The following is a 19,611-nucleotide window of genomic DNA, read 5'->3' on the forward strand; positions in this document are numbered from 1 at the left end:
TTCAGGAATATTCATGCATGTCATATGCATTACTTTAGCCAGTATGAAGTTCCATCGGAGAGGGCAACAACCTCGCTCTGTCTGGCAAATTCTTTTGGAGGGAATTTTCAGCCAGTCAGTCCAGAGAGTTGCTAGCTTACAAGCATTGAGTGCTCCTTCAGCAGTTGCATTAATCAAATAACTTTACATCATGTCAAAGAAGGCATATCATTGTGAGACTTCATGAATATTCATCACATGCTGGAGACTTCATGAATATTCATCACATGCTGTATACAAATTACTTAAACTGGTATCAAGTTTTGTCACATGGGGCCATGACCGCGCTCCATCTGGCAAGTTCTTTCACAAGCTTGCCACTCTCGTCTCTGTGGAGTTGTGCATTTTGCTCCAGGAGGACCTGGACACAGCTACAATCATATCAAATCACACTGAATCACATCAATCTCTCCATGAGGAGGGTTCATGAATATTCAATGCATGCCGAACATGCATATATGCACCAATTTATTCCAGTTGGCACCAAAGAGGGCTACGACCTCACTTTGTTTGGCAAGCTCTTTTGCAAGCTTGCCACTGTGGTCTCTTAGGAGTTGTGCATTTTGCTCCAGGAGGACCCGGACACAGCTACAATCATACTGAATCACATCAATCTCTCCTTGGGTAAGGTTAATGAATATTCAAGATACAATGAACATGCATATGCATTGTTTCAGCTGGCATCAAGTTCCGTCAAAGAGGGCGATGACCTCGCTCTGCCTGGCAAGCTCTTTTGCAAGCTTGCCGCTGTGGTCTTTGAGGATTTGTGCATTGTGCTCAAGGAGGACTCGAACACAGTTGCAATGTTGGCACCCAGCAGCAATGTGGAGGGCTGGAAAAGGTCAAACAGAGAGTGGGTCATTGATAAATAAATGTCACATTTCTCCAAGCTTTAGCTTTTAGTTGCTGTAAAACCATAAAATTTCGCATGCATGAAACTTTTGCAAATTTCACAAGGAGTTGAGACCCATGAAAATAAAATACACACAAAAGTCTTTGTCTACACAATGCACTGAATATGATTACAATACTGTACACCATCACTGTCAGCAATTTGGGAAAAATTCATGCCACGAAAAAAGTCATCGGTTCCACTTTGCAAAAGTTTCATACTGCCTATGTTTTTTGGTTTTACATTAGTATTCATTGAAACAGAAAAGACTTGCAGTCTATGCAGAAATGTTGATCATGGAAATGTTCATACTTTACTGATCACTTGAATTACCAAAGTGAAGACCATTTTGTAACAACTTGTAGAAGATTATGCACGTAATGATGTACCCAAGAATCCATGAAAGATATGGTTGTTAGTCTTTGATTTATGACATTTTGATCTTCAGGTTTTTCCTTGTTTTTTCTTTTGCCTATACTGTTCCTGTATCTGAGATGCTTTTATTTTCATGTGGTTAGGACAAATAGGCAGAATTACGTAAGTACTATATCTGGTCACTTCCTCAACTGTACTCAACAATAAAGGTACAAAGTAGGTCATTGGCAGATTTATCTTTAAAAACAAACAAAAAACAAAAAAGAAAAATGCAGTGAAGAACAAACAGTCCACTGCATAGAATGTACGGGCATTAGAGTAACAAAAGAAATGCAAGGTCATCAAATTGTAATATGACAAAATGGTAAAAGTGTGGCCTTGTGACGGTACATTGTAATGTCATTTGCTTCATAAGCTCTAAGATCAAAATCTATCACTTGGCTTTAACCTTGTTTGCATCTTGTCACACACAGGTATTCTTGCCTTGATGGAGGTGGAAAATTCCTTGGACAGAGTTACATGGCATGATTTGATGGAAATTTTAGGTTGGCAACATTCACAAAAGAAATCCTAAATTTTGAATTTAGCAGTACTTACCCGTTCTGCCTTTGCTGTCAACCACATTAGCATCTGCGCCAAGAGAGAGAAGATCTTCAATGAGATGGTCTTGCCCTTCCTGCCAGCATTAACGAAGAAAGTGCAATTTATGTTATCATGGAAACCACTGTCCATAACTGCAGTTTTGAAAACAATGTCCATAATTTCAGTTTAGAAATCACCGTCTATAATTGCAGTTTGGAAATGTTGAACACATTCTAAACAATGCGACGCTAGCTTAAAAATTAAAGTGAGCAAGCAGTCTGCCTGCTACGATGCAAAACCACCATAAAAAAAAACTAGATATATCGCTACGGTGACTGATATGCCTCTGCAATAATGCATGGTTCTCCTAATAGGTCTATAGTACAATGTCTTGACAATGTGTGATGACAGTTTCACACAATTGGCAAAATATTAAAATGACAGGTTTGACACAAATGTGCTGAATGTGCACTTTCCTAGAACTAGGTTCAATTGGATGAATGATTAAAATGTCAGAGTGCAGGTATCTGATGATTTCTACTTGACTTTTGACCCTTTTATAAGTTTATGCATTGAGCAATTTTCAAGGTATTGAGAAAAAGTATAATTTCAGTATCAAATGGGAAAATAACATTATCTAAACCTGGCCTTTGACCTTTGACCTCACAGTTCCAAAGAGAATCACTGTTAGGTTGAACATGCATAAATATGTAAGTTTCATGATGATACCTTGAGTTACTTTTGAGATATGGAGGAAACAGTGCAATTCAGCACTTTCACTTGACCTTTGACCTTTTGACCTTTGACCTTTTGGCAAGAAACTTCCCACGGAATATATATTGGGTAATACATGTATACATCAAGTAAAAAAAAAAAAAAACCTTCAGGCATTGCATAAATATAAGGAAAGTAGTGATATTTTGAGGAGTTGACCTTGACCTTTTACACCCTGACCTTTGAACCATGACCCCCAACTTCCCTAGATAATCACTGCCCATTGGAACAAGCATATATATACTAAGTTCCATGAAGATACCTTGAACCATTTGTGAGATATGGAGAAAAACATGAATTTTCAACCTTTTTTTTTCACAAAATAACCTGTGACCTTTGACCTTTGACCCCCATGACCCTAAAATCCAAACAAAGTATTATCCCCCCCAGGATAAACCCTCATACCAAGTTTGATGTAAAACCACCCACATGGTTCTTGAGATATCGACAAAAACACAACGGGACGGATGTACGTACGGCCGGACGTACGGACGGATGGACGGACGGACGGACGGACGGATGACCCGAAAACATAATGCCTCCGGCCACTTCGTTGGCGGAGGCATAAAAACAACAACCCTACATAATGAATGAAATGTATACCTTTGCTGCAAGATGCATAGGAGTGTGTCCCCCAGGAGATGTGAGTGTGTCCACTGCCACCTGATGTTGCCTGACAAGGAAGTTCAGTGACCTCTGGTTACCTGCCTGAGCGACTAGATGGATTGCTTGCCGTCCAAGAATATCCGTCTTGGTGAGACTGGCCTGGGAAACATTAAATGTAAACAGAAACAGGACTTGGCACTATGAGAAACTGAAATTAAACACCTACTCCATTTGTTATGAGCATGTTTATCTGTATAGCCCCCCCCCTCCCCCCCCCCCCCCCCAAAGAAAACAAAAATGACCATATTATATAGTTAAAATGTATTATCAGAGTATTTCCTGAGCAGGCACAATGAAATAAAAGTTCAATGCACAGTTGATAGCATATTTCAATTTTGCAAGAAACTTATGACAACTCACAGATGGCTACTTTTTGCAAGTTTAATGTCTACCATGTCAAAGGACTGACTCCATAATTTCTATCACAGCTAAATTTGTGTTTCGCCAATATATTCCCAAACATGAAGATGGTGAAAGGAATGGCACTTTAAAAGGTTAAGGGTCATGAGTGTTCACAATTAAAGGGTGTGTACAGTTCTGGTCGAGGTGAGGATTTAGCTTTTAACATTTTGCGAGATATTCAGGAACCACTCTATGAGATGTCAAAGAGCATGCAATTCTAAGGGGTATCAAAAGTTTATTTGATGAAAATCAGATTTGAAATGGCTGAGATATACAAAAACAAGGTGAAAAAAAGAGATCCTAATAAAAGGCGTGGCCTGTCACCTTTTATTATTATCACCTCTTTTGGATATCTCAGCCATTTGAAAACCAATTTTCATCAAATGAACATTGAATCCTTCTTAAAATTACATGCTCTTTCATATTTCATAAGAGGTTTCTCATTATCTCACTTAGGAATGTTCAAAACATGAATCCCCACCTCAACCAGTACTGTACAGTCCCTTTAAACTTCGGACTCTTAAACAGCACAGAGAAATCTCCTATTCACCCCGTGTCTGTCGATGAGGATCTGCGCAACGTTGACGTAGCCAGCCCGGAGGGCATCCATGAGGGGAGTGCTGCCACAGCTATCCTGCTGGTCCACCAGATATCCACATCTCTCCAGCATCAGCCCCACTGCCTCCACACACCCATGCAATGCTGGTATCCGACAGATAGAAACAGAGAACACCATGTACTTTATCATTAATGTTAATGAAGCTTCAATAAAGATCAAGCGAGAGCTTGAGATGGAGGTAACCTGCATTTTTGTTAATCTCAGATAAGTTGTTAAGTCTGTCAATCCTCCACTATTTTCTCTCAAGATGTCCATCATAATAAAGGCAGACTGTGCTTCATGCATGCACAGAGTACTGTAAAAGTAGAAATTTTTGCAGTGTTGAAATTCTCGCGCACTTCGCGCAACCAGAAGCTAGAGCAAAAATAAAAGCACAGGAACATTTTTCCTTTTTTTTTAAAACTCTTTTTAACCGGCTGAGCGCAAAAAAAAATAGTCGCACGAATACATCCACTTTTACAGTAATACAAAGTGTATTTTCTTTGCCAACATTCTGGTATACACCTCTGAGACTGACGTATATTTATCATTCATTGGCTAATTTTACTCACCCGCTGTGTGCAGTGGTGTGCGACCATTCTTGCTAGTGGTATCCCATAAGTTGCTGCTGTGGTTGAGAAGGATGCTCAGAATGTCAACGTGGCCCTCTCTGCAATGCACCATGTACAAAATCAGGAGGAAACAGAACTATTGAATGACAGCTAAGGGAATAATTTTCCTGGTATCGCATAGCAATTTGCAATGCATTTTTACACCACTAACTTTTTTTTTACACAAACTAACTTTTGTGTAGCAGTTTTCTTATATAGAAGTGTACAGGATATCATTGAAGATATTTTTAATCAGCTGAAATTGCTAATCAAATTTGAATTTGAAAATTATTCCCTGCAGCTGTGGAGATGAACATTTTCACCAGACCAATCAGGGTGACACCTGAAGATTCATCACAATTTTCTTATTACCCATGCCCACCCCATCCCAAAAAAATAAATAAATAAATACGACACATTTCTGAAGTAACAACAATTACAGTGGAAATGATTCTTGGTACTGGTACATGTACCACTGAAAGAACACTACCACGTTTTGTAAAATGGAACTAGGGGGGACTGTAGAATGGGGACTATTGGAGAGAGTTCCACATTTTTCAGCAAGAATTCCTGAAGCAATAATTGCTCTGAAGAGGGTGTCTTACAAATACTCCTAGTACTGCAGGGATGATCATAATGGTAAGGCTGTCAGGAGGAGCACTGATACCAATGATGTTGAGACTGCCCTGCAAAATGACAATGTCATCTTCATCATTTTCATGAACTTATGATCACACCATATTCTATTTTTTCAGGTTGACAACGAGGGCATCAACTGATCAATCATAAACTGTCAGAAATTTTGACTCGCATAAAAGAAAAATATCACTGCCCTTCAGGATTACCTGCTTGCGATGTGAAAGGCATTCCAGCCGTCTTTGTTGCGCAGACTTGGATCGACGCCACCACCGAGTAAACGCTCCACAACCTCCAGACTGTCCTTTGTGCAAGCAAGATGGAGAGGAGTCCTGGGTTGTAGGGATAGGATGCACATTTTTCAGAAGGATGAGTACAAGGCACACATATAAAGCTACAAAGAACCAATTGACCCGGGTATTCCAGGATACCATTCCATCCAGATGCATCAGACACATACTGAAACTTTTTCATTACAACCATAACAACAAAAGAATATGCTATATTTTGCAAGTTGGGAAATTAACAGCTCACCAAAATATCAAAAAAATGTAAATGTGCTGTATATCATCTCAAAGGTTGGAGATCGCTAACTTTTCTTCCAAACAAGAAAATGCTGATTTCTCTTTATGTCACTGAGGTTCTTGATCTTGAATTTAATCCCTTTGCAGAGTTGTATACAGTATAATATGTGTATAAATACAAGTTCAGTTTCTTCCTACCAATCGGCTCTCTTCAGAGGATCAACATGCACCTTCTGTTGGAGAAGAAAGTCCACACACTCCACATGACCCATTGCCGAAGATTCATGCAGGGCCCGCTTCCCGTCCAGATTAGCGCTCTCCAGGTCGACGCCCGCATCCTTGAGATATTCCAGGATCGCCAGGCGCCCATGACGGGCTGCCAGGTGGAGGGCACGGTCCCCGGACCTGGGGTTGGCTGCCTCCAAGAGCTCACCCGACACTCGGCCGTCTGCCACTGCCGAGGCGGAGAGTTTGACAACCTGTGCCAAGTCACCCTTCTGAACGGCTGTATGGAGGCGCTCCATGTCCCTCCTCATCTACATACAATCGGAGAAATTGGCTGCCATGACAATGGGGATCTGCAACCTGAAAGGAGAGCCAGAGGTGATAAAATTGTTGATACACGTGTAGTGACTACTGTAAAAGTGGTTTCTTTCGCTTTGTTTTTATTTTCGCGCCTTTCGCGCTTTGAGGTTGAACTGCAAATTTAACATCATGCGAAAATGTTTTGAACTCGTCGCTTGTTACAACGCTATCATTACCGACCGTGAATTTAAACACACGCGAAAAAGTCAGCACCGATGGAAACCGCGAAAGTTTCTGTACGCGAAAGAAACCACTTTTACAGTATTATAGCAAATACAACTAGAAATGTCGCTACGGCGACTGGTACGCCTCCGCCATAATGCATGGTTCTCCTAATAGGTCCATAGTACAATGTCTTCACAATGTGTGATGACAGTTTCACATAACTGGCAAAATATTAAAATGACAGATTTGTCACAAATGTGCTGAATCTTCACTTTCCTTGAACTAGGTTTACTTGGATGAATGGCTAAATTGTCTAAGAGTACAAATTGTACATGTATTTGGGATTTGAGGATTTTTACTTGACTTCTGACCCTTTCATAAGTTTATCCAATGAGTAATTTTCAAGGTATGGAGAAAAAGTGTAATTTCAGTATTAAATGGTAAAATACTACCATTTAAACCTGGCTTTTGACTCTTGATCTTTGACCTTATGACCCTAAAGTTCCCAAGAGAATCACTGTCAGGTAGAACATGCAAAAATATTCGAGATAGGGAGGAAGAAGTGAAATTTAGCACTTTCACTTGACCTTTGCCCGTTTGGCAAGAAACTTCCCACAGAATCTCTATTGGGTAATATACGTGTATATATCAAGTTTCAAGAAAAATCCTGCAGACATTGCATAAATATGAGGGAAGAAGTGACAGTTTGAGGAGTTGACCTTGACCTCTGGCCCATGACCTGTGACCCATGACCCCTAAATTCCCTAGGCCAGTCAGTACATTCATACACACTAACTTCCATGAAGATACCTTAAACCATTTGTGAGATATGGAGAAAAATGTGAAAATTCAACATTTTGACTTGACCTTTGACCTCATGACCCGAAACTCTCTCTGGGGAATCTTTATTTGGTAGTTCATATATACACTAAGTTTCAATAAAATACCTTCAGGCATTGCATGGATATGGGGGAAATAGTGAAATTTTGAGCATTTGACCTTGACCTTTTGACCTTGAGCATGTCCATCTTACAAGTTGATGGGCACAACTTTGCCCACTCATACATATACATGCCAAGTTTCATTAGGACACTTCAAACAGTCTTTTAGTTACGCTGTCCACAAAATTGATTACAGACAGAAGGACGGACGGACAACCCGAAAACATAATGCCTCCGGCACCACTTCGTGGCGGAGGCATAAAAAGTACCAGGGGTAAGGTCAATGTTGTGACAAAATATTTTGCCTGAATAAGATGCTTACAGAGTTGTTTTATATTTCTGCCCACATTTTGTTGATTGCGAAATTTCAGGCTTTTATTCATACATCATTTGTGTCTTGAAGGCACATCAAGACTGATTTTCTGAGTCACAGGTGCAATGGGTTGCTCACAGAATGTCCTCTCTTGACTTGTAAACAAAATGTCACAAAATGTCATGTTTTCTGTACAGACACAATTCCTTCTTGATATTTTCTGAGACATTTTCTGAGACTCTCTGAGACAGAAGAAGTGATCTGTTCAGAAGCACATTTGAAGAAAACCACAAAAATCGAACCTTTGTCTGTAGGTGAATAAATTTAGGAAATTCTAATTGAGTGATGTTTACTATTGAGGAATAGTTTTCTCAACATATGTGTGCAACCTCTTGAGCAGTTATGTGACATGCATATACAGTTGTATCTAAACATGATCTGAGTGATCAATCTCAATTTACACACTTGAAAAGTATCAGTTATTCAGCTTAAATGTTATTCAACTTGAATAACTTGTCATATTCTCACCTGGGTCTATCCACTTTAATAGGACACTTTATCACTTTCACCTTCATTACAGAAGACTTTCTCTCACTGAGTGTGTTTGCATAAAATTTTAGAAAAAGAGACAATGGGGATTCACAGTATTCACTGCATCCATGGTGGACATTCTGAATTTCACGTGAAGACATGCCTTGCCAACTAATTACGTGTTTGATATTTCTGTGGTTGTTGTTGTTATGAGATTAGGCGCCATAAACACTTTGTAAAATTTGAAAGACAAAAATGAATCTGAAGTACAGCTGATTTTCAAGGAAATTAATTTTGCCACTTCGGGAAATTCATCCTAAAAGAAGTGAAATACTTGAACAAATCTACCAAATATTTCAATATAAAGCTGAAATTATGTGACTACTTTAACATGAGAATTGCTTTTGTTAAAATGCACTCTTGCAGGGGGGCAATTCCGCAGTTAGTAACGTTACATTTGAACAAATTTAGATATTTGTTTTTACTACTAAATTACCATTTATTCATTTCAAGCCAAAATTATGTCAAAAACATGTTCATCATTCCCAGGTTTATGATACAGATAAGGATGAATACAATCCAAGAAATAATAGCATTGCTATGGCAACTTAAAGGACTGGTTAGTAACGTTACGAAAAAAGGACATGACAAAAAAATCAATGTCTTGTAACAAAAAGTGTGCAAAAATTCAAGTTACTTGAAATAAAGTGTTGCATTAATTTCAATTATTGCATCATGACAAATGTTCACACAATGTTTTTTAGCAGTTCGACCAATAATTTCTTAGCTAGACCCCCAAAAGCATGGTTAGTAACGTTACGGTTAGTAACGTTACATTTGTCCGGAGTAATTCCGCAGGTCATTTCACCCTTTTGTAATTGACAAAATGTCACATGACTTCTGGAGTATTTAAATGTATTTATCTTTTACCCTTTAGCAAAACTTTGAGGAAAAAAATTCAAAGGAACCCACTGTAATTTGCATTTAAGTGAATTTCAGCATCCCCAGTCCCACATGTACATTTTAAATGATGGTTTTAGATCTCGCGAAATCAATCAATACGAAAGATAAAATCTACTGAATTTGAAAGACCTTAATGATTGGTGAACATCCATGGCATTAGTTGATACCTAGATTAAAGAGTAAGATAAAGAGGCACATTTCTTTTATCCATGTCATGTCCACCTAACTGCGGAATTGCCTAGGGGGAAAAACTCACACACCCTGCATTGTAACAACCACATAATGTTCTGACAGCTCGGCTTCCATGATATCTGAAGGCATGTTGCTGTACAAGTATAAGTACAGCACCAGACTGTTTGCGTTATATCAAAGGGACTGTATAGTACTGGTTGAGGTGGGAATTCATGTTTTGAACATTCCTAAATGAGATAATGAGAAACCTCTTATGAAATATGAAAGAGCATGTAATTTTAAGAAAGATTCAATGTTTATTTGATGAAAATTGGTTTTCAAATGGCTGAGATATTCAAAAAAGTGATAATAATAAAAGGTGACAGGCCACGCCTTTAGGATCTCTTTGTTTCACCTTGTTTTTGGATATCTCAGCCATTTCAAAACTGATTTTCATCAACTAAACTTTTGACACCCCTTAGAATTGCATACTCTTTGACATCTCATAAAGTGGTTTCTGAACATCTCGCAAAACGTTGATAGCTAAATCCTCACCTTGACCAGAACTGTACACACCCTTTAAAGAGATAGTATAGTATTGGTTGAGGTGAGGATTAAGCATTTAATGTTTTGCGAGATATTTAGAAACCACTTTATGAAATGTTAAAATGCATACAATTCCAAGGGAAATTGAAAGTTTATGTTTGATGAGAATCGGTTTTGTAATGACTGAGATATCCAAAAACAAGGTAAAACAAAGAGATCCTAATAAAAGTCGTGGCCCGTCACATTCTATTAGGATCGCTTTTCTGGATATCTCAGCCATTTCAAGACCAATGTCCATCAAATAAACTTTGGATTCCTTTAAGAGTTATATGCTCTTTAATATTTTGTAAGAGGTTTCTCATTGTCTCATAAACACACATACACACAAAAGTTGGAAACCTGCAGCCTCATCTAAACAAAAACTGTACCATCATCCCTTTAATCTCACACTTTCTCCCTTTAAACTGAGCTCCAGTGCGGGATCATGTGCCCTGAATGAGCAATAGGCCAAACAGAGAGTATGGACAATTTGTCCAAGAATGAGGATGAGGAAATCAGGTGTACATCTGCATTGTTGTTAATTTTCTTTAATGATATGGGTCTTGTGACCACTTCATCGGAAAGCCTTCTCCCACGCTCATCGATCCACCAATCTCAAGCACTTTTACTTTCTATTGCAATTACACGGTATGCTAATCTTCATTGATTACATTTGAAGCAGACCACAGTATACATGTGAAACCGAGCTTTGATGAGTAGTTAGAGGTTAAACAACCTGTATCAATATGCTTGGCTGACTCAATGCAGCTCTACTATGCATGTGGTGGACGGTGTGTTCTGGAGACTGCTCTCACTGGATTTCTTGTTTTCCATCAGTTAAAACGCCTGGATTACCCTTGGACATTTAATTCGTGAACATGGCCAACAGTCAAATAGTCCTTGCGAAGTGTAAATTCACGAGTGCTCTGGTGATGTGTTTGGTGAGTACTCTAGGGGTGTGGTTCTCCTTCACACCACACATCCCGCTTCAAACGATGCCCGAAGACAACTACCTCTACATCGTGGGGCAGATCATCCTCAGCGCATCTATTTTCATCGTCAGCCTGATCTCCATGTGGCTCCTCTGGCACAAGGCAAAACTGCACACGGAGCAGACCATCTTTTGGCCAATGGAGTGCCAACACTGTGCACAGATTCTCGTCTCCTGCAGCCAACATTCAGCTGCACCATCAAGGATACAATCGATTGGCAGTCAAGGACTCGCGCACCCTTCTCCAAGCTACGGTTCCTGCGAGCAGTCGCACTCAAGACCTGGTCCCGCCAGTAGGGGTCACTGTTCTCCAGTTGGTGCTGCCAACAGCTGCTTCTCCCGAACTCCTGAACCCAGTCTCTGCCATCATCTTGTTCAGGACAGAGAAACTCCTGTGCCTCCCATGCAGCTGCCGCTTTAACTCTCAATATCAGTCATTCTGAATCCGAGTGGGCAGAAACATCACTAACACATCCTGCTGAATTGCAACATTTACCACATCCAACCAAAGTTGATAGACACAAGTGCACCTCAGAAATGCTTCTCAATGGACAAAGACCATCTCACATGAAATGCTCCAAGAAACTTGCCACGAATTCGCTGGTGGGACCAACAAAAGATTCTACATTGATGACTTGTACAAAACCATATCTAACATCCGACACAGTGCCTTGCAATAAAGATTTGGCACATGATCGGATAACTCCAAGAGCATCAGACCATCCCCTGTTTTTTCCTCAGCATAAATCAATTCTTTCTGTCTTTAAGATATTTGGTTTCCTGTGCATTGTGTGCGTTGGGTGTGACTTTGTGGAGATGTGCATCTGTTTTTCTGAGGGCAGTGGCCCCATGGATAACCTGGTCATCCAAGCTCTCCTTGACGCCTGCTACATTCTGTCCATCTGTACAACCTTAATTTTCTTGACCAAACTTCACGATGCAGTATTCACAGACAAGCCACTCCTGTGTTATTTCCTTGCGGTGGCATTCAGCTTGTATTTCTGGTCGGCCTTGCGACGTCTGAACTTCCTGTTCGCCTACAAGTTTCTTGACCCTCCTCCACATCCCTTATCTCCATGCCAACACAACAGCACCCATGCAAGAGTCTTTTGCCAGTATAAGGCAATTTGCACGACCCCTCTATGTTGAATTTGGCATCAATGGAGCAGCTATCATCTTTCCTAAATGGCTGTTAGCATTACCCACATCACTTACTTCCAACAGCAGAGAAGTGGTGTTCGAGTTAATCGAAGACCGAAATGCTTGCGTCCCCGAGAGACTTTCCTTGTGTTTGAAAGGCCGTCCCTGCCACCACCAACCAGGGTCCAGAAGCAACAGAGCAAACAAGATTTATTTGAAGTATGTCATCGCCCTGTTAGCTGTCACACTACTAGGGGCAATCATCTGGTGGCAAATCACCATCAATAATCAGAACTTCCTCACAATTACCCTTGTAGATTTAGTCTCCATTTCCTACACCTTGCCATTCATTTTGCTGTGCATCTACCACATTCGCATTACAAAGTGCTTCCCTGAATTTCGACCTAAGAGTGGCATCTCGCATGAACGCGGTCTCCTCGAGGGACATGATTTGATGCTCTTAGTCTCCTCATGTGGAATCTACTTCTTTTACCTCCTGAGTTTCATCTGTACAGTCAGCCTTCTCAAAGAAAGACATCAAAGTCTGTCAGTGCAAACAATTAGCCAATATACTTTCATTGCCATCTCTTCGGTTACTTCACTCGCCAGAGTTTTCCTGATGACCTTCTTCCTGATAGTGGTCCAACGCCAAGACCTGCGAGAGGCCCCGCAAAGAAAGTGGGCCGCTGTGTGCTTGATCTACACAATGGTGTTGAATATGGGCAATTGGGTTGGAGACAGCTTATACAATAGTGTCTTGTCCATCTTCATGGAGTACTTTGGGAAATCAGAGGGGGGTGTGATAGGGTTTCTCCTGGAACCCCTCTTCTCTCTGTATGACTTGCATGCAGCAGTAATAGCCTACGAAGCCTATAAATCTCTCTAAGTGAGCAGAAGATGAATGCCGAAAAACTATGTCGTGAAGAAAACGGCAAGTCAGGAGTCACCTTTACACTACTTAGCACTGCAATGGAACACTTATGCCTATTTATTAATGGCACAGAATTAATGTAATCTACGATATCCCATCTACTTTCTCCTAATCCTTCATTCGGCTCCCCCCACCCCCAAACAAAAAGAGATAAATAATGAGTATAATGTAGTGAAAAAAAGGAAATTTTCGACACCACTCACGAATGTGGTCAACTCAGTGCAGATCATACCTATATGGCTTTTAGAGGATAAAATGCTACTGAGGTCATATTCATCATTTAGACATTGTAGTAAACACAATCTCTATATTTTGGTCTGAGAATTCACTTTGACCTGCTCTGACATCAGGAAAAATTTGACCGAATGCGACTTTGGCTTATGCAAACTTCAAAGAAAGCATTTACATGATTTCATTTAAAAAAATCACAATTTACGAGGGCATGAAATCATCTTTCATATTACATTGGAAGTTCAACCCTTCACCTGCAAAAAGGGTAATTGTGCATGTCTGAATTACGAATTAACAACAAAACAGAGAAAGCAAAGTAGAGGTTTCTGTTAAAGAAAATATAATAATAAAGGAAGTGATCGCAGAACAACTTAGTGGTCTCTTTTACCATCCTGCATGATCATTTCTGGGAATTTTCCTTCTTTACTTTTATCTTCAAGGAGAGTTTAATCTCTACATTCTGTTCTGGTAGAATATGTCTCAGGCCACAAAATTTACCTAAGAGTTTACCCATGAGCTCAAACAGTTGGGGGTACAGTCAGTCTGAGAATGAATAACTTTCAATGTGTAAAGTACAGCTGCAACAGTATGCACCTTTTTTTTCTTCTTTTTTTCTTTTTCTAAGTGACACTCTGGACCTTGTGCATTTATATACTGGTAATTGTGATGAGAACCTACACATCGTTGATTGTTTGATTTTACTCTATACAATTGTATTTAACCAACTGAAGACTGGTCCTGAGTATACCCAGCTAAGTGTCTATGGGAAATGCGTGTTACAGCATTATTACAGCGCGTTATATCCCTCAGGTATGACATAAAAACAGATCCCATGTGTGAGAGTATCACATCCCATGCATGTAAAAGATCCCACTTCATTAGTTTGTTGCAAAGAGCAGGGTGGCTGGGTGCTAAACCTGGTGAAGTGGACCATCCAAAATACTAGTAGAAAAATCACCAGACTAGTCAGTTAGCAGTGGTGGATCCAGAGGGGGGCGCAACCGGCGCACGCCCCCCCCCCCCTTTATTTTTCGTAAAAAACAAAAGAAATAAAAAGAAAAACAGTACACTGAAATGAAACCCGGAAGTGGCACCCGAAATATTAGTCACGCCCCCCCCCCCCCCCCCCCCCCTTTACAGAATTCTGGATCCACCCCTGGTTGGTAGGCCTATGAGTAAGAAAATACACCATATCATGGATTGTACTCCAACCGGAAGAGGAGAAGACCTGCTGCTATGCAATCAATTGCCATCATTCATTGTGTTCTGTCTGTGCATTATCAACAACAACAGTAAAAGGTGTCAATGACTAGTTAAGATGATCATTTTGACTCTCTCATCAAACATTACAAGACTTATCACATAAAACTGAATGTGTTTGTTTTTGTTATAATGGGAGGCACCTGTATGAACATTTCTGGCAATTTTGGAAGATACCTTGTGAATATCTCTGGTTTAAAGGGGAAATCAAGTCCAAATATAAGTTAGTCTGATAAGAAAGAATGAAATATTTTGAGTTCAACAGTTAGGTTTTGATCAAAATCTGTTGAAAAATAAGGAAGTTATGACATTTCAAAGTTTCACTAAGTTTTGAGGAAACAGTTCTTGAACGGTCAATATGAATATGCATGTGGCAAAGTGAGCACGTCATCCCCTCACAACTTGCCATAGAGTTTGTACATAAAATTTTGAAATTTCCAGTTTTTCATTCAAACACAATTATGCCTGAGGCTCAAATCCTATTAATTAACTGATCACCATTCTGAAGTTATTCAACCAGGAATAACATCAAACTTCAATGACAAAAACATTGAATTTTTGTCATTTTTTGTACACGATCAATGTAAAATTGTGAGGGCATGACATGGTCAGCTCACTCATTTGCATATCCCCTATACACGAACTGTTTTGCAGAAATTAGCAAAACTTAAAATATCATAACTTCCTTACTTTTCATCCGATTTCAGTCAAATTTTCACTGTTGTACTCGTAAGATTTTACTTTTTTTTTCATCAGACTAACTTATTTTTGGGCTGGATTTCCCCTTTAATACTTGCATTGCTGCTCTCCTCCTACAGAAACTTGTGTAAAATAAATCCCGTAGACCCTATGCATGCCATTGTGCTGGCTGTCACTAGAATATGTGTGATAGTACCGGTTTAACAGCACATGATTTGCAATGATCACAAAGCAGAGCAGTGGTAATTTCATTACAAAGAAAATGAAACTAAACAGAGTTGGTGGCAGGCACAGCACATAGGACTGAAGAACTCTTCGCAACTCCCTCTCTGTCCCACCTCCCTGCTGCTTAAAGGCATAATTTACCATTTGCAGATAAAATAAAAACCCAGCATAAATGCTTCAAAGTAGTTCCAAAATGTGTATTAGAGATAGAAACAATCAATGTAAAAATTTGAATTAGATAATCAATGTTAAGTATTGTTAAATACACAAAATGTGAACAATGGTTACAATAAAAATGTTTCCACACTAAACCATCTATACGGTTTATTGAGAAAAATAGTGATATCTCCATATATTCCAGGTTCTCTTGCAAAATTCTTAGATGGTGGGATGTTTTGTGATACAACTGACCTACACATATGCATCAAATGTGACATCTTGAACATTTTTAGAATAACTGCTCCCAAAGGTAAACAGGACCTTTAAAGTTAAATGGGAATAATATCCTCTTTTTTGTGTGTATGATTGTATGGACTCTTACACCATGATACACTATAAACATACCCACTTAGGCCCGAATTCAAGGAGGTACAATTGAAACCATGGTATAGACAAATACCGTAGTTTTGTATGGGGCACCAAGTGTCTCATGGCCGATTTCGTTACGAAATCAGTCATTTCATCGATTTCATTGATGAAATGTTCATTTCATTATGAAATGTTAACATTACGTTGGACGAAATGACTGATTTCGTAATGAAATAGGCCATGCGACACTTGGCGCCCCATACAAAACTACGGTCTTTGTCCATGGTTTAAACCATGGTTTCATATTGTACCACCTTTGTGAATTCGGGCCTCACTGTTTAAAACAATTCCTGGAGAACTATCAGAGTTTCACTTTCCTTATTCTGTGATCCCTGTACTTTATGACCACGAGTTATTTAAAGGATACTTGGTTTGATTGTGAAATAATTTATGTCACCTCCCTTCCATGTGTGTCTTTCCATGGTGTATTTAATGTCTTTGTTTATATTTACAATACTACAGAGATTTTAGCACAGAATGAAAACAAAAATCATATTGTTTCATATTCAGCTGTTTAGTATTTTTTCTTTTACAAACAATCTTTTGTATACATATATATGTGGAAAAAATAGTTTAAATAAAATTGTGGCAAAACCTCACTTGATTCTTTGCTGTGGTACATTATACAGTAAATACGAGACCCTGGGGGGTCTTGTGCTCATCTGAGTATCACAGCGCACAAGCCATGAATGATGCAATAAAATGCTATGCACAGAAATCTCTTGCCGCGCATGCGCAAGCTCGATATGAAAATCCCACAGCGTGCATGGCTTGCGCGCTGTCTGCGCTGAATGCCGCGGGACACTTGCACGAAAGGTGCCAAAAGGCTGGTGAACAGCGGAATTCACAAAGAAAATAAACCTGTAATACCCACAAAGTGATTATTCTGCAGACAAATTGGAGTACCCACTTACTCTATCAATGTGGAATAGTAATTCGGAATGTGTGAACAAGATCAGATTCGTTCAGATTTTACTTTTCTCTTTACAAATATTTGTAAAATGATGTCAGACTTCAGTTTCATGGGGCTGATGCATGCGTGGAGAGCTGAGAGCCCCAGAAAAAAAACACAGAAAATTTCAAGTCAGACCAGGGCGATAGGTGCAGCAGCCCTGCATTGGCCGAACCTGCTGCCATTCCTCAGTGGGTCGCTGCATATCGGTTGATTAAAACTTGATTTTTGTCAAAATGAACGGACATAATCATTTTTTTGTTCTTTTCATCATGGAGGGTGGAGATGTGTGTGTAACAAAACAAAACAAAACAAAATCACCACTGCGCGAATATGCGACAATTTATATGTCTGATGTAAGATGGATGAGAAGTGAAGAGGAGGTCCCATGAGCACCCCGGGCCAAGGGCCTCATTAGCACTTTAGTGCAGGGGTGCTCATGTGGGGGAGAGGAGTCCCCAATCCCCCTCATCAACGTTGCCCGAGCTGGCATAATTATGCTTTCTGGTATAATTTTAGATGTTTCAGCATCTGGCATTATGCTAGGCACAATTTGGCAGTTTTTAGCACAAATCTGGCATAATTTTTACAGAAAGGAAATCTCCACGCGATTTTTGTACTGTGGTACCTCTTTTTGGTTGGTTTGTTAGTTTGTGTGCCGATGTTTGGATGAAATTGACACTAAAAAGTTGTGAAGATGCGTTTTGGTGGTTTTTTGTTTTGTTTTGGTGAATGAGAGCCACAGTTCAGTTGGGAGAACAGAAGTTGAGGACTTTTTTTTTTTCTTTTTGCTTGTCAGCTGATTGGGCACTAGCTATCTATAATTTGTAAAATATGAGGCCTTTCTTTCTTTTTTTTTTTTTTTTTGCTTGTCGGCTTATCGGGCACCACAGATCGTAGCAAAAAATGGGAGGAGATTGGGCACCACAATTAAATTTTTATTCTATTGGTTTTTTGCTTGTCAGCCGATCGGACACCATAATTTGTAGCAAAAAGAAATGTGAGTGAGGACCTTTTTTTTTTATTGCTTGTCAGCTGCTGAGGCATCACAATTGGTTGACTTGATCTGACATAATTTCATGGCAATTTAGCATAATTTTAGGCACAATCCTGTGTTTTTCGTTGGTCACACTGCACTGCGCCTCATCAACATGACTGTCATGAGCGGATTTCCCAGACTAAGTACAGCCTACAGGCCAACATAAACCCCGTCACGGGCGTGGCGTGACCTTGGATGATTGGTAGCATTGGGGCTGGTCGCAGTAAAAGACAACAGTACAACACAGACAGCAATTCATGCCATTTTTTTTTCTTTTACCGCTTTTCTTACTTTTTCGGCATCTTGTGCGTCTGTTCACCAAAATAAGGCATAATCGTGATATAGTTCCCACCGCTGCGTGTCTGTACTAAATAAAACCCTACCTAACCCCGTCGCGGGGCGCTGTAACACAGTAACGGTACGTATTTGTCCGTATGGGGTCGCTGCTGCGGTTACCCTTTATACCCTAACCCTAAACGCACAGGTGCACGCGCACTGTGGTGGGGAACTAGGTGGGGACTATATCACGATAATGTCCAAAATAATTGGCAAACTCGCAGGTTAAGTAAATAGAACTTACGTAAAGCGTAATGGGGCCATGCATCATTGCCACTGGCTAGGACCTAGGTCTATGCACAAAAAGTAAAGAAAGCAAATATCGTACACCAGACACCTATTCCTATTCATGGGACTATGTGATGCATTGTCCGCTGTACTTATCTTCAGTACCGTAATAACATCTATACCTGTCTACCGTTCCATTTTTCATGATATGAAACACATATCTAACTAATGCCTCACCTACTAAAATTCTTGCAATCTTGACTTCATGTAGTTTCGTGACTGCAGTTCCACAGTGTACATGTAGTAGCGTAGTTGATCGTGGATGCCAGATGGATGGAGGATCACACCAATAATGGATGGAGCAATCATCGATTCGATGGTGTCGGGCTGGGGCGGCCCGTGGCCGCCGGGGGCGGGCAGCAGGGGCTGGGCGCGGGCGGGGAGGGGCGCTAAGAATGGTGGTAGGGCCAAGCATGTGTGTGTGTGTGTGTGTGTGTGTGTGATGAGGGGGTGGGGGGGGGGGGGGGGGGGGTAAGGGGGCGGGGACCTGTCTCAGGCTTGGGATGGGGCCGGGGATCCGACAAAGAGCTCGTCTGCAGCTTGAGAGTTTGGAAGTCTGAAAGTTCACTATAGGGCTA

The 19,611-nt window shown here is 40.2% G+C and overlaps 1 protein-coding gene across 1 annotated transcript; it reads right to left on the bottom strand.

Annotated features, from left to right (window-relative positions):
- Positions 1 to 722: 722 nt before the first annotated feature.
- LOC139717304 (uncharacterized) lies at positions 723 to 19,304 on the bottom strand. The gene is made up of 8 exons (XM_071628795.1): positions 19,211 to 19,304; positions 6,298 to 6,684; positions 5,785 to 5,907; positions 4,901 to 4,998; positions 4,281 to 4,432; positions 3,266 to 3,427; positions 1,904 to 1,982; positions 723 to 871 (listed from the first exon to the last, which is right to left on the bottom strand). Exons 2-8 carry the CDS (start codon positions 6,633 to 6,635, stop codon positions 723 to 725), a joined length of 1,101 nt encoding a protein of 366 aa, XP_071484896.1. The 5' UTR covers positions 6,636 to 6,684; positions 19,211 to 19,304.
- Positions 19,305 to 19,611: the final 307 nt, after the last annotated feature.

This window comes from Diadema antillarum, unplaced genomic scaffold, assembly GCF_040938485.1.
Source record: "Diadema antillarum isolate AM-2024a unplaced genomic scaffold, OU_Dant_1.0 scf00000074, whole genome shotgun sequence".
In the NCBI taxonomy this organism is placed as follows: domain Eukaryota; kingdom Metazoa; phylum Echinodermata; class Echinoidea; order Diadematoida; family Diadematidae; genus Diadema; species Diadema antillarum.

Excerpts from the sequence above, each read along its gene's own strand:
- LOC139717304 (XM_071628795.1), bottom strand. The coding sequence starts at position 6,635 with ATGAGGAGGGACATGGAGCGCCTCCATACAGCCGTTCAGAAGGGTGAC. Across the intron at positions 1,983-3,265 it reads CTATGCATCTTGCAGCAAAG|GAAGGGCAAGACCATCTCAT; the intron begins GTATACATTTCA and ends TAATGCTGGCAG. Across the intron at positions 872-1,903 it reads TGACAGCAAAGGCAGAACGG|CCCTCCACATTGCTGCTGGG; the intron begins GTAAGTACTGCT and ends GACCTTTTCCAG.